General features: G+C 54.7%; 1 protein-coding gene across 2 annotated transcripts in view; it reads right to left on the reverse strand.

The window, feature by feature from the left end:
* JAK2 (Janus kinase 2) overlaps positions 1–16285 on the reverse strand; it is an 882548-nt gene that overhangs the window by 73627 nt on the left and 792636 nt on the right. For both annotated transcript variants that reach the window (XM_069240320.1, XM_069240330.1), the window contains 2 exons: positions 6166–6355; positions 4803–4927 (listed from right to left, as the gene is read on the reverse strand). In XM_069240320.1, the coding sequence (XP_069096421.1) occupies positions 4803–4927; positions 6166–6355 (315 nt within the window). The remainder of the gene's footprint in view (positions 1–4802; positions 4928–6165; positions 6356–16285) is intronic.

Below are 16285 nucleotides of genomic sequence, written 5' to 3' on the forward strand. Positions count from 1 at the left end.
ATTTGAGGCAGAACCTCTGGAGGTAGATGCCTTACCTCTACCTCTGTTATTTGCCACTCTGTAGGACCCTCTATTGTAGATGTCTCTGCTTTGCTTGGTTTGGGAGGTGGAAGGCTCAGTAGGTGATGTTTTGAAGCCTCCCCCAAACTGTGGTGTGGTGAGTAGGGCCCCCATAGCTTTTGCTGGTAAAGAATCCTTTTGGAGTTTTTCAATGCTGGTGTCAACCTCTGTGCAAAACAAGTGTTCTCTATCGAAAGGCATGTTAAGAACTGCCTGTTGGATTCTTTCTTGAAACCTGAGCATCTAGCCAAGCATGCTTTCTTACAGGGCAGGCTTCAGCACTAGTGGCACCCTGTGCGACAGTCTTTTTTGGCACCCTTCCCTCACTTTCCACGCAATTACCACATTCTAGGGTTCTCTCACGACAAACTGGCAAATGTGCCCCTCATCTCTCCATAGCTCCCCTCTTTCATATACATTAATTTGCTTTAAAGCGCTTTTAAAGGCTAGCTTTACTCAGCCACTCAGGTGTTCACATAAAATATAGTTCTATTCTTTGCAGCAGGCATAGTAACCCTCTATGCTACTTTATGGCGAGTCAAAGCTGCTGCTAGACAAAACTCCCATCTTTCTCCCTAGCAGGAACATTAATCACAAGAGGTATCTTGTCATTTTAATTGCTTCCTGAAGGCTAGACGAACGAGGAACCTTTCAGGAGGTGCTTTTAAATCGAAGGTTTCATAAGTTATTGCAAAACACACCCTAAAGCCGGCCCTGCCTTCTTAAAATAACACTGGTATTTATACCACGTGCTGAGGTATCCATTGCAGCAGTTGCACACCTAACAGAGTTGTTTAAAAAATTTGCCCTTCTGAATCTATTTCCTTGCCCCTTTTTCGATGTTCCTCTGGGAGATACAGGAGAAGATGCTCCATCTTGGCCAAGTGGGCCCTATCATATCTTGCCAAAAGTGCCTGTGAATTGGAAATACGCAAATAATTGGCAGCCTGTGTAGCCACTCGTTTTCGTGCTGCATCTAGTTTTTGCTCTCCTTATCAGAAGGAGGAGCATCTCCTGTTTAGTGGCCATTAGCACATGTCGGTGCTGTGCTGACAACTATACAGCTAGGTCGTATCTGTGATCTAATAAATATAAAGTCTGAGGTTGCTGTCTTATATTTTTTATGAATTCTTGGGGTACTAACTCTTGACCTAACTGGTTCTTTAAAAATATCTGTGGCATGTCTGAGCATACCTGGCAACGGGCAGGAACCGACTTTCTTTATGGGTGGTAATCAGTGTATGAAAGAGGAAATCCTCTTCGATAGGGTCAGCGTGCATGTATACGTTATGGTATGTAGCTGCCCATGCAATGACCTGTTGGTATGATGTTGCATCTCTTCAGGAGGTGAGGGGCATGCAGGGTACAATTCAGGGTCATTAGGTAGTATGGGATCTGGATCGTTTGGATCCCATTGGTCGAAATCCTGTGGCATTTCGCCCAAAACATCTCCGTGGGGTGGTGGTGAACCTTGTGGAGAAATCTGTGGGTCAGTAATAGGTGAAGAAGATTGTGGAGGCGGTGGAGTAGTAGGAGGAAGTACAGGAGAGTAAGGTGGAGCAGGCTGAGGTTGAACTGGGGCCTTGTCCTTTGAGACCTTTTTAGGAGGAGGAGCAGTGTCCAAGGTCTCTTGAAAATTAAGTCTCCTCTTGATTGGGTCAGGGGGAGAAGCAAATATTTTTCCTGTTCCCTTTTGTATGTGTACTTGGCACTGATGAGCGTCCATTAATTCAAGTATTTGCTCTACTGGTAAAACTGCCTCAGAGGAATGGGTGGAGCCTTTATAAGATAGCATCTTCGGTTCGAAGGTTTTCAGAGTGGAAGCCTTGTGCTGAGTCAAAGGTGTTGGCTCCGAAGCTGATGTGGAAGGCCTCTCTCTCGGAGACGAAAAGCTTAGATTAAAGGGTCGACTCTATCCCAAGACTGTGTGGGATGATGCCAAGTCGAAGGTCAAGGCCGAAGACAGCTTAGTCTTAGCAATTCTCGATGTCAGATTCGAGGTCCAACTCAGAATTTTGAATAGAGAAGGCTACCTTGTGTTCGATCTCCTCCTGTGCAAATTCTTCTCTAAAAATATCAGGAGTGTTGTCTGGTGTCTTTTAAGGCCATCTCCAGGCGATGCGCTCTTCAGTCCCGGAGAGTCTTTTTGGATCGAAAAGACTGACCGGCATCGCATTTCTCCTCTTTATGTTCCGGGGACAAGCACAAGTTACACACCAGGTGTTGGTCGGTGTGTGGGAATTTCAAATGATATCGAGGCAAAACCAAAATGGAGTCTGTTTCATCAGCCCTGCATATTCTGACACCACATGGAGAAGTAGGCCTGAGAAGGGTGTTGGCGCTCCGAAGGGTGGTAAACCGACACCAGAATCAGAAATTTGGGTCAAGTTCGTTAGGTTTGCAAACATGACCGAGATACAATACCGTTGTTGAAAGAAAGACAGAAGAGAAGAGTTTGGAATAGACCGAGCTGAGGAATACCAGAGTGAGAGGAAACACATCCGAACCCGATGGTGGAGAGAAAACAAACTAACAAAGGACTCGATGCCCATGCACAGTATCACAGAGAGAAGGAGTCACTCGATCTCGTGACTCAAAAAGGTTTTTTCAAACAAAAACAATTTCCAACACTCCAAGCTCAATACCAGATGGCGGACTTATGCAAAAAGTGTATCTACAGCTACACGTCATCGAACAGAATGTTTCCCAAGGTAAGTAACTTACTACTGATGGCTACTTCTACCTGCCGATTCTTAACCTCTTGAACGGATGCCCTAGAAGTACCTCCTCTTAAGTGGTGCGTCTGAAAGAATCTTCAAACCTAGAAATCCTGCAGACAGGAACCAGTAAAATGCCCATCCCTTCTCAGTACCAAGTCTGAGCAATAATGCTTTGTGAATGTGTGAAGGGAAGTGCATGTCACAATGCAACAAATGTCTGCCATCGGACGCCCCAGGTGGGACCTGAAGTTGAAGTTTTGCTCTGGTACCGTAAGCACGTACTGCATGTGTCACTAGTGAGATACAGGAGGCCAGCAGCCCTAGCTGGTGAAGAACGTCAGAAATGGAACTCCAATTCCTCCCCAAAACATCACAATCCTATCTGAATAGCCCACATCCCCTGGGGGAAAGGAAGGCTCAGAGAGACTTTATGTCCAGTAAAGCCCCTTTGAACAGGAGGTGCTGAGAGGGCTCTACGTGCGACTTGGGCCAGCTGATGGAAAACCCCAAGTTGAACAGCAGGGAAGCTGGTGTTCCGACATCAGCTGTGGCAAGCTAGTCTAAAGCAGCCAGCCGTCCAGGAACATTTGAGATCCCCGACCTGTGCACATGTGCTGCAACCGTCCCCATCACCTTGGTGAAGACCCTGGGAGGCAATGTCAGTTCAAAAGTGAGGACGGCAAACCAATAGTGGATGGAACCTATCACAAACCACAAATACCTCCTGCATCACTGGAAGATCGGTATGTGGAAATATGCATCCTGCAATTCTAACAATACCGTCAAGTCCTCTGTTTTCAGAACCAAAAGCACCTAAGCCTGGGAGAGCCAAGACTTTTCCTTACGCAGTTAAGTGTTGGACCCTGACCACCATCATTCTTGGTAGCCAGGACGTCCTGAAAATAATAGCTCTCTACCCAATTTTCTGCTCTGAGACTAAATCCAGCGGTTCTTCCGGGAAGAGAGCTGCCACCTTCTGTTAAAGAATCTGAGTGTGGTCCTCTAAATGAAAGCAAAGTGGATTTGGGGCTGAGGTGTTGGAAGAAAGGACATATCCGCTTTCTATAATCTGTATGACTCTGCAGCTCTAGAAGTACTAGTGAAAGGATGAAATACTCCCTATACACACCTTTGCATGCTCCTTTAAAGGAGAAGTAGAGCAGATGTTCCGATGGTGCAGGGGATGATGAAATGGAGATGAGAAGGAGGACTAGCCTTTCGGTCTCTTTTTTTGATTTGCCAAGGCCTGTATACTCCCTAAGTAATTGTTTTCTACTGTAGGATGTACTGGGATTGCTGGCGCTAGTAAATGGGGTATTGTGTGTGGCAAGGTTTTTTCCATAACATACACAGGTTACATTGCAGCCAGGCCTGAATGAATACAAAAGAGAGAACTGAAAATATTCCACTTTTTAAAAGCTACCGAGCTACAAGCAGTGATTAGAGCTGCTAGGCCACCTCCACTCACAGAAATCAGACCTGGAAGGAAATAGAAATGGCTACATTTGCCTGCCTTATGTGTGCTTCTACAACAGAGGTATTGAAAAAGTGAGGCATTTGCAAGCAGAAAAATTATCAGGAAAAGGCATTCTGTTGACAGGCGCAGAGGTCGATGAGCCATGGAACATGCAGCGTGCATGGACTGTGTGGAATTTGCCAGCACAAAAAATGATTGGTTTTCTTTTGCTGCTCAAGGCTAGAGACAGCCTGTCTTGCTCCACACTGTTCTAACAACAGACACTCAAGGACAAAAACTGATCAGAAAACAACTGCTAGATTGTCATGGATTTGGTGTCAAATGATTTTTGGGATTTGTGGTTGTTAGTACTGTTGACAACTAAGACATTTCAAAATATGGCTCAGCTAGATCTGTCTTATAGGGATTGGCAGTGACTCAAGGGGCCTCGTACAGTACAACTTTCATACTTGAATTGGGCATAATTGGATGTTTGTGCCTTACAAGCACTCCCTAAAACACAAATCATATGCACAGAACAGACAAAAAGACAACATTTACATTACCTTGCAAATCTGGGATGCATACTGCAGAAGTTTTTTGAAATCAAGTCTTTCTTTGTGTTTTTGCAGGTAATCGCGTAAACTCCCATATGGTAAGTATTCCATAATTAACTTAAGATTTCTGCGACCTAACAGTGCATGAAAAATCAAACATTTGTCAGTTTGACTTAGCAACTACAAAATATTTTTTTTCTGAAAACAAAGAAATAATCTGTTAAATTTGAATATGTATATTGACTGAACGTAACATGTAGTGCTCTATAAGAAGCAATGCAAGTCCAAATGTACTGGCAGGTAAATAAAGCATGGCCTGACAAAAACATTAAACAACAAACAATTCGCTTTGGAAGACTGAAGTGTAGGCTACTTGAAGGAGAAGAGAAACTACTTCTCAAAATCATTTTCATATTATATTTTAGAATGTAAACTGGTAATTATCTGGTTCGTTTTCCTAGAACATATCTGTGAACCTTTTGGGTGAAAAAATGTGAAAATGTGAGTGAATGAGCACAACAGGCACACCACACACACACACATCTAAGCGTTCTCTTGGTTCTCAACATACACCAAAGTGTGAATCTGTGTACGCAAATGTGAGAGGGTTTTAGAAAATTTGTGCTTTTGTGCCTGCCCACAGATTGGATGAGAAGACCAATTACAAGTTTAGTGAAGAAGAAAGTTCTATAACTTTAGGACAAGCAATTAAAAAAAGCGTGACATAGTGTCAATAAATATTTTTAATACAAGGACGAAGAATTTTGCATGGTAAAAATAATTCAATTTGTGCCAGCCTCAATGGAGTAGATTGACAAAGGGGTGGTGCACATGACTGAAGATGCTGCATATGGATTCTTGAAGGTTCCATTCCAAAGAGTACAGAGAGATCAATACGGAACAGGGAGTACTTCAGCATGTGTGCATGCTGATCCTTGTGGCACTGCCAGGAAAGCTATGGTCTATGATATTTTCAGGGATATATTAAGCACTAATTAGATAAATGCCGGCTGTACTAATCACATATGAAATAATGATTAAATCATTTACAATAAAACATGAATCAAGGCTTTCCAAGGTCTTTCATTCTAGGCTGGAAAAAATGTATAAGCTGGACCATACATTGGCACAGTTGTTTGGACATGGCAGAAAAGAAGAATTTACTCAAGAAGCATTATTCTTTAAAGAAAAAACAACTAAGGATTGCAGGGTTGCCTAAGATAAACAGTAGACATTTGTAGTATGTCTTTCACACAATGACCACAATAAAGAGAGTACAATTTGAAAGGATCAAGATAATTTATATAAAAACCATGCATCATGTGTTTCCTCATACTTCAAGTACATCAATCAGTTGTAACAATCGCCATACCTGCACTGTAGCACACTCCCTTGTATTTTACAATGTTCTCATGCTGTAAGGATTTAAGGATCTCAATTTCTCGTTCAAAGTCTCGCAGGTATTCTTCTGTGCTGTGCTGCAGCTTCTTCACAGCCACAACTTCACCAGTGTTGTCTTGCTGGGGGTCATACCTGCACATTTCAACGCTGCCAAAATTACCCTGACAAGCAAAAATAGAAAAACATCAGTAATGGCTCCACAGTTAATCGTTTGCAGGCTAGGGCTGAAGAAAAATTAATTCCTTAGTCAATGCATCATATTTTTTGGTTATTTACAAATCACTATTACAACTGCTACTATTCCTTTTATTTGATGATTTGTAGGGGAATACATAATGCCCTGAGGTCCGTGCCTGATTCAGCTACAAGTGCTTGCTCTTGTAGGTTTGTAATTCTAATTAATTGGTGAACAGATGTTACTGACAGAAAAGTGCACATAGTGCTAACAGGTAATAGTAACACATACAGTATCTTTTGCAGAAACAATTAGTACTATTCCTGCAAATGGATACGTTGGTGTTCTTGGCAGAAAATCTGACCAAATGGCACTGCATGAAGATGGTTGCTTTTTATTCCTAGTTCAAGGGTATACAAGTTTCATTCACGTGAAGCCTTTCTTTGGGGGAGACTTTCTAAAGTTTGTTTGTAGTTGCTAGCCATGATATTACATGTGTTAAAGGGTGTTAGTTCACTTATTACATCCGAAAGTGACCACTATTTGCAACAGTAGATAGAGCCTGATGACTGGTAAGCCTAGGGCAATCAGAGTAACAAATGTAATAATCGGTTTTAAGGAGTCAGTGGATGACAAGCTGGGCAGGTTTTGGGAGGTCTTACTTCTTTACACACAGGATTCTTTGTATAAGTCATTTTGTATACATTTTCAAGAATTATGCAGGTCGCATGCAAAAGCCCATTTTGCTAACGACTGGGGTTTACTTATGCTCTGTATGATAAACTGGGCACATTTCTTAACTTGAGGTAGGTGGAAGCGTTTGGATGAAACCCAGACATGAAGGTCGGAGCAAGGGGTTGAACAGGAACTGGATGCAGAAATGTAGAGGACGTGAAGTTTGCAGGGCCTGCAGGAGTACAGAGAGTACAAGCTGAGAGTATGGGCAGACCGTGAGGCCTCTGTGTAACGAGGCTGCAGGGAGCAGCTCCGTGCTGGGCATGGAGGGCACAGTGATGCAAGAGAAGGTGACTGAAGGCTCTATCAGTAGGGGTACTGGTCTGTCAGTCAGAAATCAGCTGGAGTTGTCCAGCACTCGAGTGCCCTGTGCACTTGCTTCCCTGCTCTATCACTCCCAAGGACTAAGTGAGGACGGCGACTACGAGAAGTGAGCACAGACTACCAACTTCAGAAACAGGCTCCCAAGTCTTTTTCCCTGCACTGGTGAGATCAGTGCAAATAGATTCCTGGCGGTGAGACGGCCTTCACTTCTTCCTGCCTGTCTAGTGTAAGGTTGACGTGGTCGTCTTACAGCCATACCACAGCCACACATTGGTTTACAGAGGATATACAGAAGCTTATGAAAAGGCCATAAATGTAGTGAATTGCAGAGCTCTACAGAAGTGGCTAGATGCTTGCGCACTCTGGGGGACTCAGCTTGGAGGAGCTTTGTTGGACTGAGGTGCGGATGCACCTGGATGGCGCGGGTTCGTCTTTTCCTCGCAACTTCTCTTTCGCCCTGGTCTGATTCTGCAATGACTGCCACCTCTGTCTTCTGCACATGTGGGAGAAAATAACTTTGAAGAGGGGTTGTGTTGGTGGAGTAATTGGTCAGCAGCCCCTCTCTTGTGATCCCATTTCTTACTGGAAATTAGAGCGAAGAAGCGATGGTAGATGCATGCTGGAAGCATTGAGTGGCTTTTTTCTTAGTTCCCATCCAGACTTGCTGCACCGTGGCTGTGTGCCCCTGAAAATAAGTAACTTGCTGCAGCTTGTGGCTAGCTTTCTGCCTTCCAATCTGTTTAACTGAACTGCAATTTTGCCTATTGGAACCCAATCTGGCATGATCACTTGCCCCACGAGGCCTTTCACTGCCCAATTAATTTGATTTTTGACAGCTTCAACAGCTTGAGCGCTAAATGCTAGCGACCCATAAGCTCAATTGGTGGCCTAAAAAAACCCTCAAGCCTATTGCTTGGAGGAAGATACTGAACTGAGGGCTAAGCCAGTGGGAGAGCTTGGAGCAGAAGTATGAGTTGTTGCACTTTGCCCTAATATAATCAATTCTCAGATCTTCAGGAGAAACAAAATTGTTCACGTTGTCATCTTCCTTGCGGAAATTGTAGGAGGCTGGCCTGGTTTGTAGTGGGTACCTAAGGTACTTACACCAGGTCCAGTTATCCCTTATAAGTGAAATGTAGGCAGTGTTCTAGCAGCTTGGGCTGTCTAGATGTAGCTGTAGCAGAGCAGGTTAGGATGAACTAGGAGACACGCAAAGCTCCTGAAATACCACTATAGTTACACAGTACTTTTACACAATAAAAGACAATACTCAGTGTTACCAAAAATAAAGGTACTTTATTTTAGTGACACATGGCCAAAAATATCTTAGAGGCAATACTCCTTCTGGAGGTAAGTATAATACACAATATATACACTAATAATCAAAATCAGCTAAGAAAACAGTCATAGACTAGTGCAAACAGTAGAAAATACAATAGATTGGAATGGGCCTAGGGGCAACACAAACCATATACTAAAATAGTGGAATGTGAATAACGAATTCCCCCTTAGGCAAGTGTAGTATGTAGAGGGGCGCTGGGGGTGTAGGAAAATGCCAGAGGTAAGTAAAGTACCCCACCCCAGAGCCCAGGAAAGCAGGAGTAAAGTACTGCAATTTTCCTCAGGACACACTACAAGTCGTGATAAGAGATTTTGCAAGAACCAAGCAAGACTGTAAGTAACAAACGATGGAGTCCTGGACCTGAAGACCTGTGGACAGAGGAGAATAAGTCCAGAAGTTAAAGAAGAGTCCAGGAAGGAGAGGAGCCCCTGCCAACCTAGAAGAAGATGCAAAAGTGGATTCTCCGGTCAGAAGAAAAGTACAGAAGAGCATCAAAGAAGATGGCTGTGGGTTCCTGCTTGGTGCAGGTGATGTCCCACGTCAAATTGTTGGATGCAGGCTGTTTGCGTGGCTGGATTCCGTCAACAAGCCTTGCTTCAAGCAACACGGGTGGGTGGGTGGGTGGGGCCAAGCAACACGGGTGGGTGGGGCCAAGCAACACGGGTGGGTGGGTGGGTGGGGCCAAGCAACATGGGTGGGGCCAAGCAACACGGGTGGGTGGGTGGGTGGGGTGGGGCCAAGCAACACGGGTGGGTGGGGACCAAGCAACACGGGTGGGTGGGTGGGGGGGGGACCAAGCAACACGGGTGGGTGGGTGGGGGGGGACCAAGCAACACGGGTGGGTGGGTGGGTGGGGGGGGACCAAGCAACACGGGTGGGTGGGTGGGTGGGGGGGGACCAAGCAACACGGGTGGGTGGGTGGGTGGGGGGGGACCAAGCAACACGGGTGGGTGGGGTACCAAGCAACACGGGTGGGTGGGTGGGTGGGTGGGGGGGGGTACCAAGCAACACGGGTGGGTGGGTGGGTGGGGGGGGGGGGGGGCAAGCAACACGGGTGGGTGGGGGGGGGTGTTACCAAGCAACACGGGTGGGTGGGTGGGGGGGAACCAAGCAACACGGGTGGGTGGGTGGGGGGGAACCAAGCAACACGGGTGGGTGGGTGGGTGGGGGGGACCAAGCAACACGGGTGGGTGGGTGGGTGGGGGGGACCAAGCAACACGGGTGGGTGGGGGGGGGGACCAAGCAACACGGGTGGGTGGGGTACCAAGCAACACGGGTGGGTGGGTGGGTGGGGGGGTACCAAGCAACACGGGTGGGTGGGTGGGTGGGGGGGGTACCAAGCAACACGGGTGGGTGGGGGGGGGACCAAGCAACACGGGTGGGTGGGGTACCAAGCAACACGGGTGGGTGGGTGGGTGGGGGGGTACCAAGCAACACGGGTGGGTGGGTGGGTGGGGGGGGACCAAGCAACACGGGTGGGTGGGTGGGTGGGGGGTGACCAAGCAACACGGGTGGGTGGGTGGGGGGGTGACCAAGCAACACGGGTGGGTGGGTGGGGGGGGACCAAGCAACATGGGTGGGTGGGTGGGTGGGGGGGGGACCAAGCAACACGGGTGGGTGGGTGGGTGGGGGGGGGGGACCAAGCAACACGGGTGGGTGGGGTACCAAGCAACACGGGTGGGTGGGTGGGTGGTGGGGTACCAAGCAACACGGGTGGGTGGGTGGGTGGGGGGGTACCAAGCAACACGGGTGGGTGGGTGGGGGGGGGTACCAAGCAACACGGGTGGGTGGGGGGGGGGGTACCAAGCAACACGGGTGGGTGGGTGGGTGGGGGGGTACCAAGCAACACGGGTGGGTGGATGGGGGGGCCAAGCAACACGGGTGGGTGGGTGGACGGGGTGTTACCAAGCAACACGGGTGGGTGGGTAGGTGGGGGGGTGTTACCAAGCAACACGGGTGGGTGGGTAGGTGGGGGGGTGTTACCAAGCAACACGGGTGGGTGGGTAGGTGGGGGGGTGTTACCAAGCAACACGGGTGGGTGGGTGGGGGTGTTACCAAGCAACACGGGTGGGTGGGTGGGGGGGGTGTTATCAAGCAACACGGGTGGGGGGGTGTTACCAAGCAACACGGGTGGGTGGGTGGGGGGGAACCAAGCAACACGGGTGGGTGGGTGGGTGGGGCGGGGCCAAGCAACACGGGTGGGTGGGTGGGTGGGGCGGGGCCAAGCAACACGGGTGGGTGGGTGGGTGGGGCGGGGCCAAGCAACACGGGTGGGTGGGTGGGGCGGGGCCAAGCAACACGGGTGGGTGGGTGGGTGGGGCGGGGACACCAAGCAACACGGGTGGGTGGGTGGGGGGGACACCAAGCAACACGGGTGGGTGGGTGGGGGGGACACCAAGCAACACGGGTGGGTGGGTGGGGGGACACCAAGCAACACGGGTGGGTGGGTGGGGGGGGGACCAAGCAACACGGGTGGGTGGGTGGGGGGGGACCAAGCAACACGGGTGGGTGGGTGGGGGGGAACCAAGCAACACGGGTGGGTGGGTGGGGGGGAACCAAGCAACACGGGTGGGTGGGGGGGGACCAAGCAACACGGGTGGGTGGGTGGGTGGGGGGGGGACCAAGCAACACGGGTGGGTGGGGTACCAAGCAACACGGGTGGGTGGGTGGGTGGGTGGGTGGGGTACCAAGCAACACGGGTGGGTGGGTGGGTGGGGGGGGGGGCAAGCAACACGGGTGGGTGGGGGGGGGGGGGCAAGCAACACGGGTGGGTGGGTGGGTGTGGGGGGCCAAGCAACACGGGTGGGTGGGTGGGTGTGGGGGGGGCCAAGCAACACGGGTGGGTGGGTGGGGGCCAAGCAACACGGGTGGGTGGGTGGGTGGGGGCCAAGCAAAACGGGTGGGTGGGTGGGGGCCAAGCAACACGGGTGGGTGGGTGGGTGGGGCCAAGCAACACGGGTGGGTGGGTGGGTGGGGCCAAGCAACATGGGTGGGGCCAAGCAACACGGGTGGGTGGGTGGGTGGGGTGGGGCCAAGCAACACAGGTGGGGCGGGGCCAAGCAACACGGGTGGGTGGGGCGGGGCCAAGCAACACGGGTGGGTGGGTGGGTGGGGCGGGGCCAAGCAACACGGGTGGGTGGGTGGGGGGGGGGACACCAAGCAACACGGGTGGGTGGGGACCAAGCAACACGGGTGGGTGGGTGGGGGGGGGACCAAGCAACACGGGTGGGTGGGTGGGGGGGGGACCAAGCAACACGGGTGGGTGGGTGGGTGGGTGGGTGGGGGGGGACCAAGCAACACGGGTGGGTGGGTGGGTGGGGGGGCCAAGCAACACGGGTGGGTGGGTGGGTGGGGCGGGGCCAAGCAACACGGGTGGGTGGGTGGGTGGGGCGGGGCCAAGCAACACGGGTGGGTGGGTGGGTGGGGCGGGGACACCAAGCAACACGGGTGGGTGGGTGGGGGGGACACCAAGCAACACGGGTGGGTGGGTGGGGGGGACACCAAGCAACACGGGTGGGTGGGTGGGGGGACACCAAGCAACACGGGTGGGTGGGTGGGGGGGAACCAAGCAACACGGGTGGGTGGGTGGGTGGGGGGGACCAAGCAACACGGGTGGGTGGGTGGGTGGGGGGTGACCAAGCAACACGGGTGGGTGGGTGGGGGGGGACCAAGCAACACGGGTGGGTGGGTGGGTGGGGGGGGGACCAAGCAACACGGGTGGGTGGGTGGGTGGGGGGGGGGGACCAAGCAACACGGGTGGGTGGGGTACCAAGCAACACGGGTGGGTGGGTGGGTGGTGGGGTACCAAGCAACACGGGTGGGTGGGTGGGTGGGGGGGTACCAAGCAACACGGGTGGGTGGGTGGGGGGGGGTACCAAGCAACACGGGTGGGTGGGTGGGGGGGGGGGTACCAAGCAACACGGGTGGGTGGGTGGGTGGGGGGGTACCAAGCAACACGGGTGGGTGGATGGGGGGGCCAAGCAACACGGGTGGGTGGGTGGACGGGGTGTTACCAAGCAACACGGGTGGGTGGGTAGGTGGGGGGGTGTTACCAAGCAACACGGGTGGGTGGGTAGGTGGGGGGGTGTTACCAAGCAACACGGGTGGGTGGGTAGGTGGGGGGGTGTTACCAAGCAACACGGGTGGGTGGGTGGGGGTGTTACCAAGCAACACGGGTGGGTGGGTGGGGGGGGTGTTATCAAGCAACACGGGTGGGGGGGTGTTACCAAGCAACACGGGTGGGTGGGTGGGGGGGAACCAAGCAACACGGGTGGGTGGGTGGGTGGGGCGGGGCCAAGCAACACGGGTGGGTGGGTGGGGCGGGGCCAAGCAACACGGGTGGGTGGGTGGGTGGGGCGGGGACACCAAGCAACACGGGTGGGTGGGTGGGGGGGGACACCAAGCAACACGGGTGGGTGGGTGGGGGGGACACCAAGCAACACGGGTGGGTGGGTGGGGGGACACCAAGCAACACGGGTGGGTGGGTGGGGGGGGGACCAAGCAACACGGGTGGGTGGGTGGGGGGGGACCAAGCAACACGGGTGGGTGGGTGGGGGGGAACCAAGCAACACGGGTGGGTGGGTGGGGGGGAACCAAGCAACACGGGTGGGTGGGGGGGACCAAGCAACACGGGTGGGTGGGGGGGACCAAGCAACACGGGTGGGTGGGTGGGTGGGTGGGGGGGGACCAAGCAACACGGGTGGGTGGGTGGGTGGGGGGGGACCAAGCAACACGGGTGGGTGGGTGGGTGGGGGGGGACCAAGCAACACGGGTGGGTGGGGTACCAAGCAACACGGGTGGGTGGGTGGGTGGGTGGGGGGGGGTACCAAGCAACACGGGTGGGTGGGTGGGTGGGGGGGGGTACCAAGCAACACGGGTGGGTGGGGGGGTACCAAGCAACACGGGTGGGTGGATGGGGGGGCCAAGCAACACGGGTGGGTGGGTGGACGGGGTGTTACCAAGCAACACGGGTGGGTGGGTAGGTGGGGGGGTGTTACCAAGCAACACGGGTGGGTGGGTAGGTGGGGGGGTGTTACCAAGCAACACGGGTGGGTGGGTGGGGGTGTTACCAAGCAACACGGGTGGGTGGGTGGGGGTGTTACCAAGCAACACGGGTGGGTGGGTAGGTGGGGGGGTGTTACCAAGCAACACGGGTGGGTGGGTGGGGGTGTTACCAAGCAACACGGGTGGGTGGGTGGGGGGGGTGTTATCAAGCAACACGGGTGGGGGGGTGTTACCAAGCAACACGGGTGGGTGGGTGGGGGGGAACCAAGCAACACGGGTGGGTGGGTGGGGGGGAACCAAGCAACACGGGTGGGTGGGTGGGTGGGGGGGACCAAGCAACACGGGTGGGTGGGGGGGGGACCAAGCAACACGGGTGGGTGGGGTACCAAGCAACACGGGTGGGTGGGTGGGTGGGGGGGTACCAAGCAACACGGGTGGGTGGGTGGGTGGGGGGGTACCAAGCAACACGGGTGGGTGGGTGGGGGGGGTACCAAGCAACACGGGTGGGTGGATGGGGGGGGCCAAGCAACACGGGTGGGTGGATGGGGGGGGCCAAGCAACACAGGTTTGGGGCCAAGCAATACGGGTGGGTGGGGGGGGGCCAAGCAACACGGGTGGGTGGGTGGACGGGGTGTTACCAAGCAACACGGGTGGGTGGGTAGGTGGGGGGGTGTTACCAAGCAACACGGGTGGGTGGGTAGGTGGGGGGGTGTTACCAAGCAACACGGGTGGGTGGGTGGGGGTGTTACCAAGCAACACGGGTGGGTGGGTGGGGGGGGGGTGTTATCAAGCAACACGGGTGGGGGGGTGTTACCAAGCAACACGGGTGGGTGGGGTGGCGGGGGTGTTACCAAGCAACACGGGTGGGTGGGTGGGGTGGCTGGGGGTGTTACCAAGCAACACGGGTGGGTGGGTGGGGGGGTGTTACCAAGCAACACGGGTGGGTGGGGGGGGTGGGGGCCAAGCAACACAGGTGGGTGGGGGCCAAGCAACACAGGTGGGTGGGTGGGTGGGGGCCAAGCAACACAGGTGGGTGGGTGGGTGGGGGCCAAGCAACACAGGTGGGTGGGTCGGTGGGTGGGGGCCAAGCAACACGGGTGGGTGGGTCGGTGGGTGGGGGCCAAGCAACACGGGTGGGTGGGGGCCAAGCAACACGGGTGGGTGGGTGCCAAGCAACATGGGTGGGTGGGTGCCAAGCAACACGGGCGGGTGGGTGGGGGGGGTGTTACCAAGCAACACGGGTGGGTGGGTGGGGGGGGTGGCTGGGGGTGTTACTAAGCAACACGGGTGGGTGGGTGGGGGGGTGTTACCAAGCAACACGGGTGGGTGGGTGGGGGGCGTGTTACCAAGCAACACGGGTGGGTGGGTGTTTGGGATGTTACCAAGCAACACGGGTGGGTGGGTGGGTGGGATGTTACCAAGCAACACGTGTGGGAGGGTGGGTGGCTGGGGGTGTTACTAAGCAACACGGGTGGGTGGGATGTTACCAAGCAACACGGGTGGGTGGGTGGGTGGGATGTTACCAAGCAACACGTGTGGGAGGGTGGGTGGGTGGGGTGTTACCAAGCAACACGGGCGGGTGGGTGGGTGGGGGCCAAGCAACACGGGTGGGGGGGGGGCCAAGCAACACGGGTGGGGGGGTGGGTGGGAGGGGCCAAGCATCACGGGTGGGGGTGGCCAAGCAACACGGGTGGGGGGGTGGGTGGGGGTGGCCAAGCAACACGGGCGGGGGGGTGGGTGGGGGGCCAAGCAACACGGGTGGGTGGGCGGGGGTGGGGCCAAGCAACACGGGCAGGTGGGGGGGCCAAGCAACACGGGCAGGTGGGGGGGCCAAGCAACACGGGCAGGTGGGGGGGCCAAGCAACACAGGCGGGTGGGTGGGTTGGGGGGCCAAGCAACACAGGCGGGTGGGTGGGTTGGGGGGCCAAGCACGGTGGGTGGGTTGGGGGGGGCCAAGCAACACGGGCGGGTGGGTGGGGGGGGCCAAGCAACACGGGCGGGTGGGTGGGGGGGGCCAAGCAACACGGGCGGGTGGGTGGGGGTGGGGCCAAGCAACACGGGCAGGTGGGGGGGCCAAGCAACACGGGCAGGTGGGGGGGCCAAGCAACACGGGCAGGTGGGGGGGCCAAGCAACACAGGCGGGTGGGTTGGGGGACCAAGCACGGTGGGTGGGTTGGGGGGGCCAAGCAACACAGGCGGGTGGGTGGGTTGGGGGGCCAAGCACGGTGGGTGGGTTGGGGGGGGCCAAGCAACACGGGCGGGTGGGTGGGGGTGGGGCCAAGCAACACGGGCAGGTGGGGGGGCCAAGCAACACGGGCAGGTGGGGGGGCCAAGCAACACGGGCGGGTGGGTGGGTTGGGGGGCCAAGCACGGTGGGTGGGTTGGGGGGGGCAAGCAACACAGGCGGGTGGGTGGGTTGGGGGGCCAAGCACGGTGGGTGGGTGGGGGGGGGGGCCAAGCAACGCGGGCGGGTGGGTGGGTGGGTGGGGGCCAAGCAACGCGGGCGGGTGG

This window comes from Pleurodeles waltl, chromosome 1_2 (assembly GCF_031143425.1).
Source record: "Pleurodeles waltl isolate 20211129_DDA chromosome 1_2, aPleWal1.hap1.20221129, whole genome shotgun sequence".
NCBI classification, from domain to species: Eukaryota; Metazoa; Chordata; class Amphibia; order Caudata; family Salamandridae; genus Pleurodeles; species Pleurodeles waltl.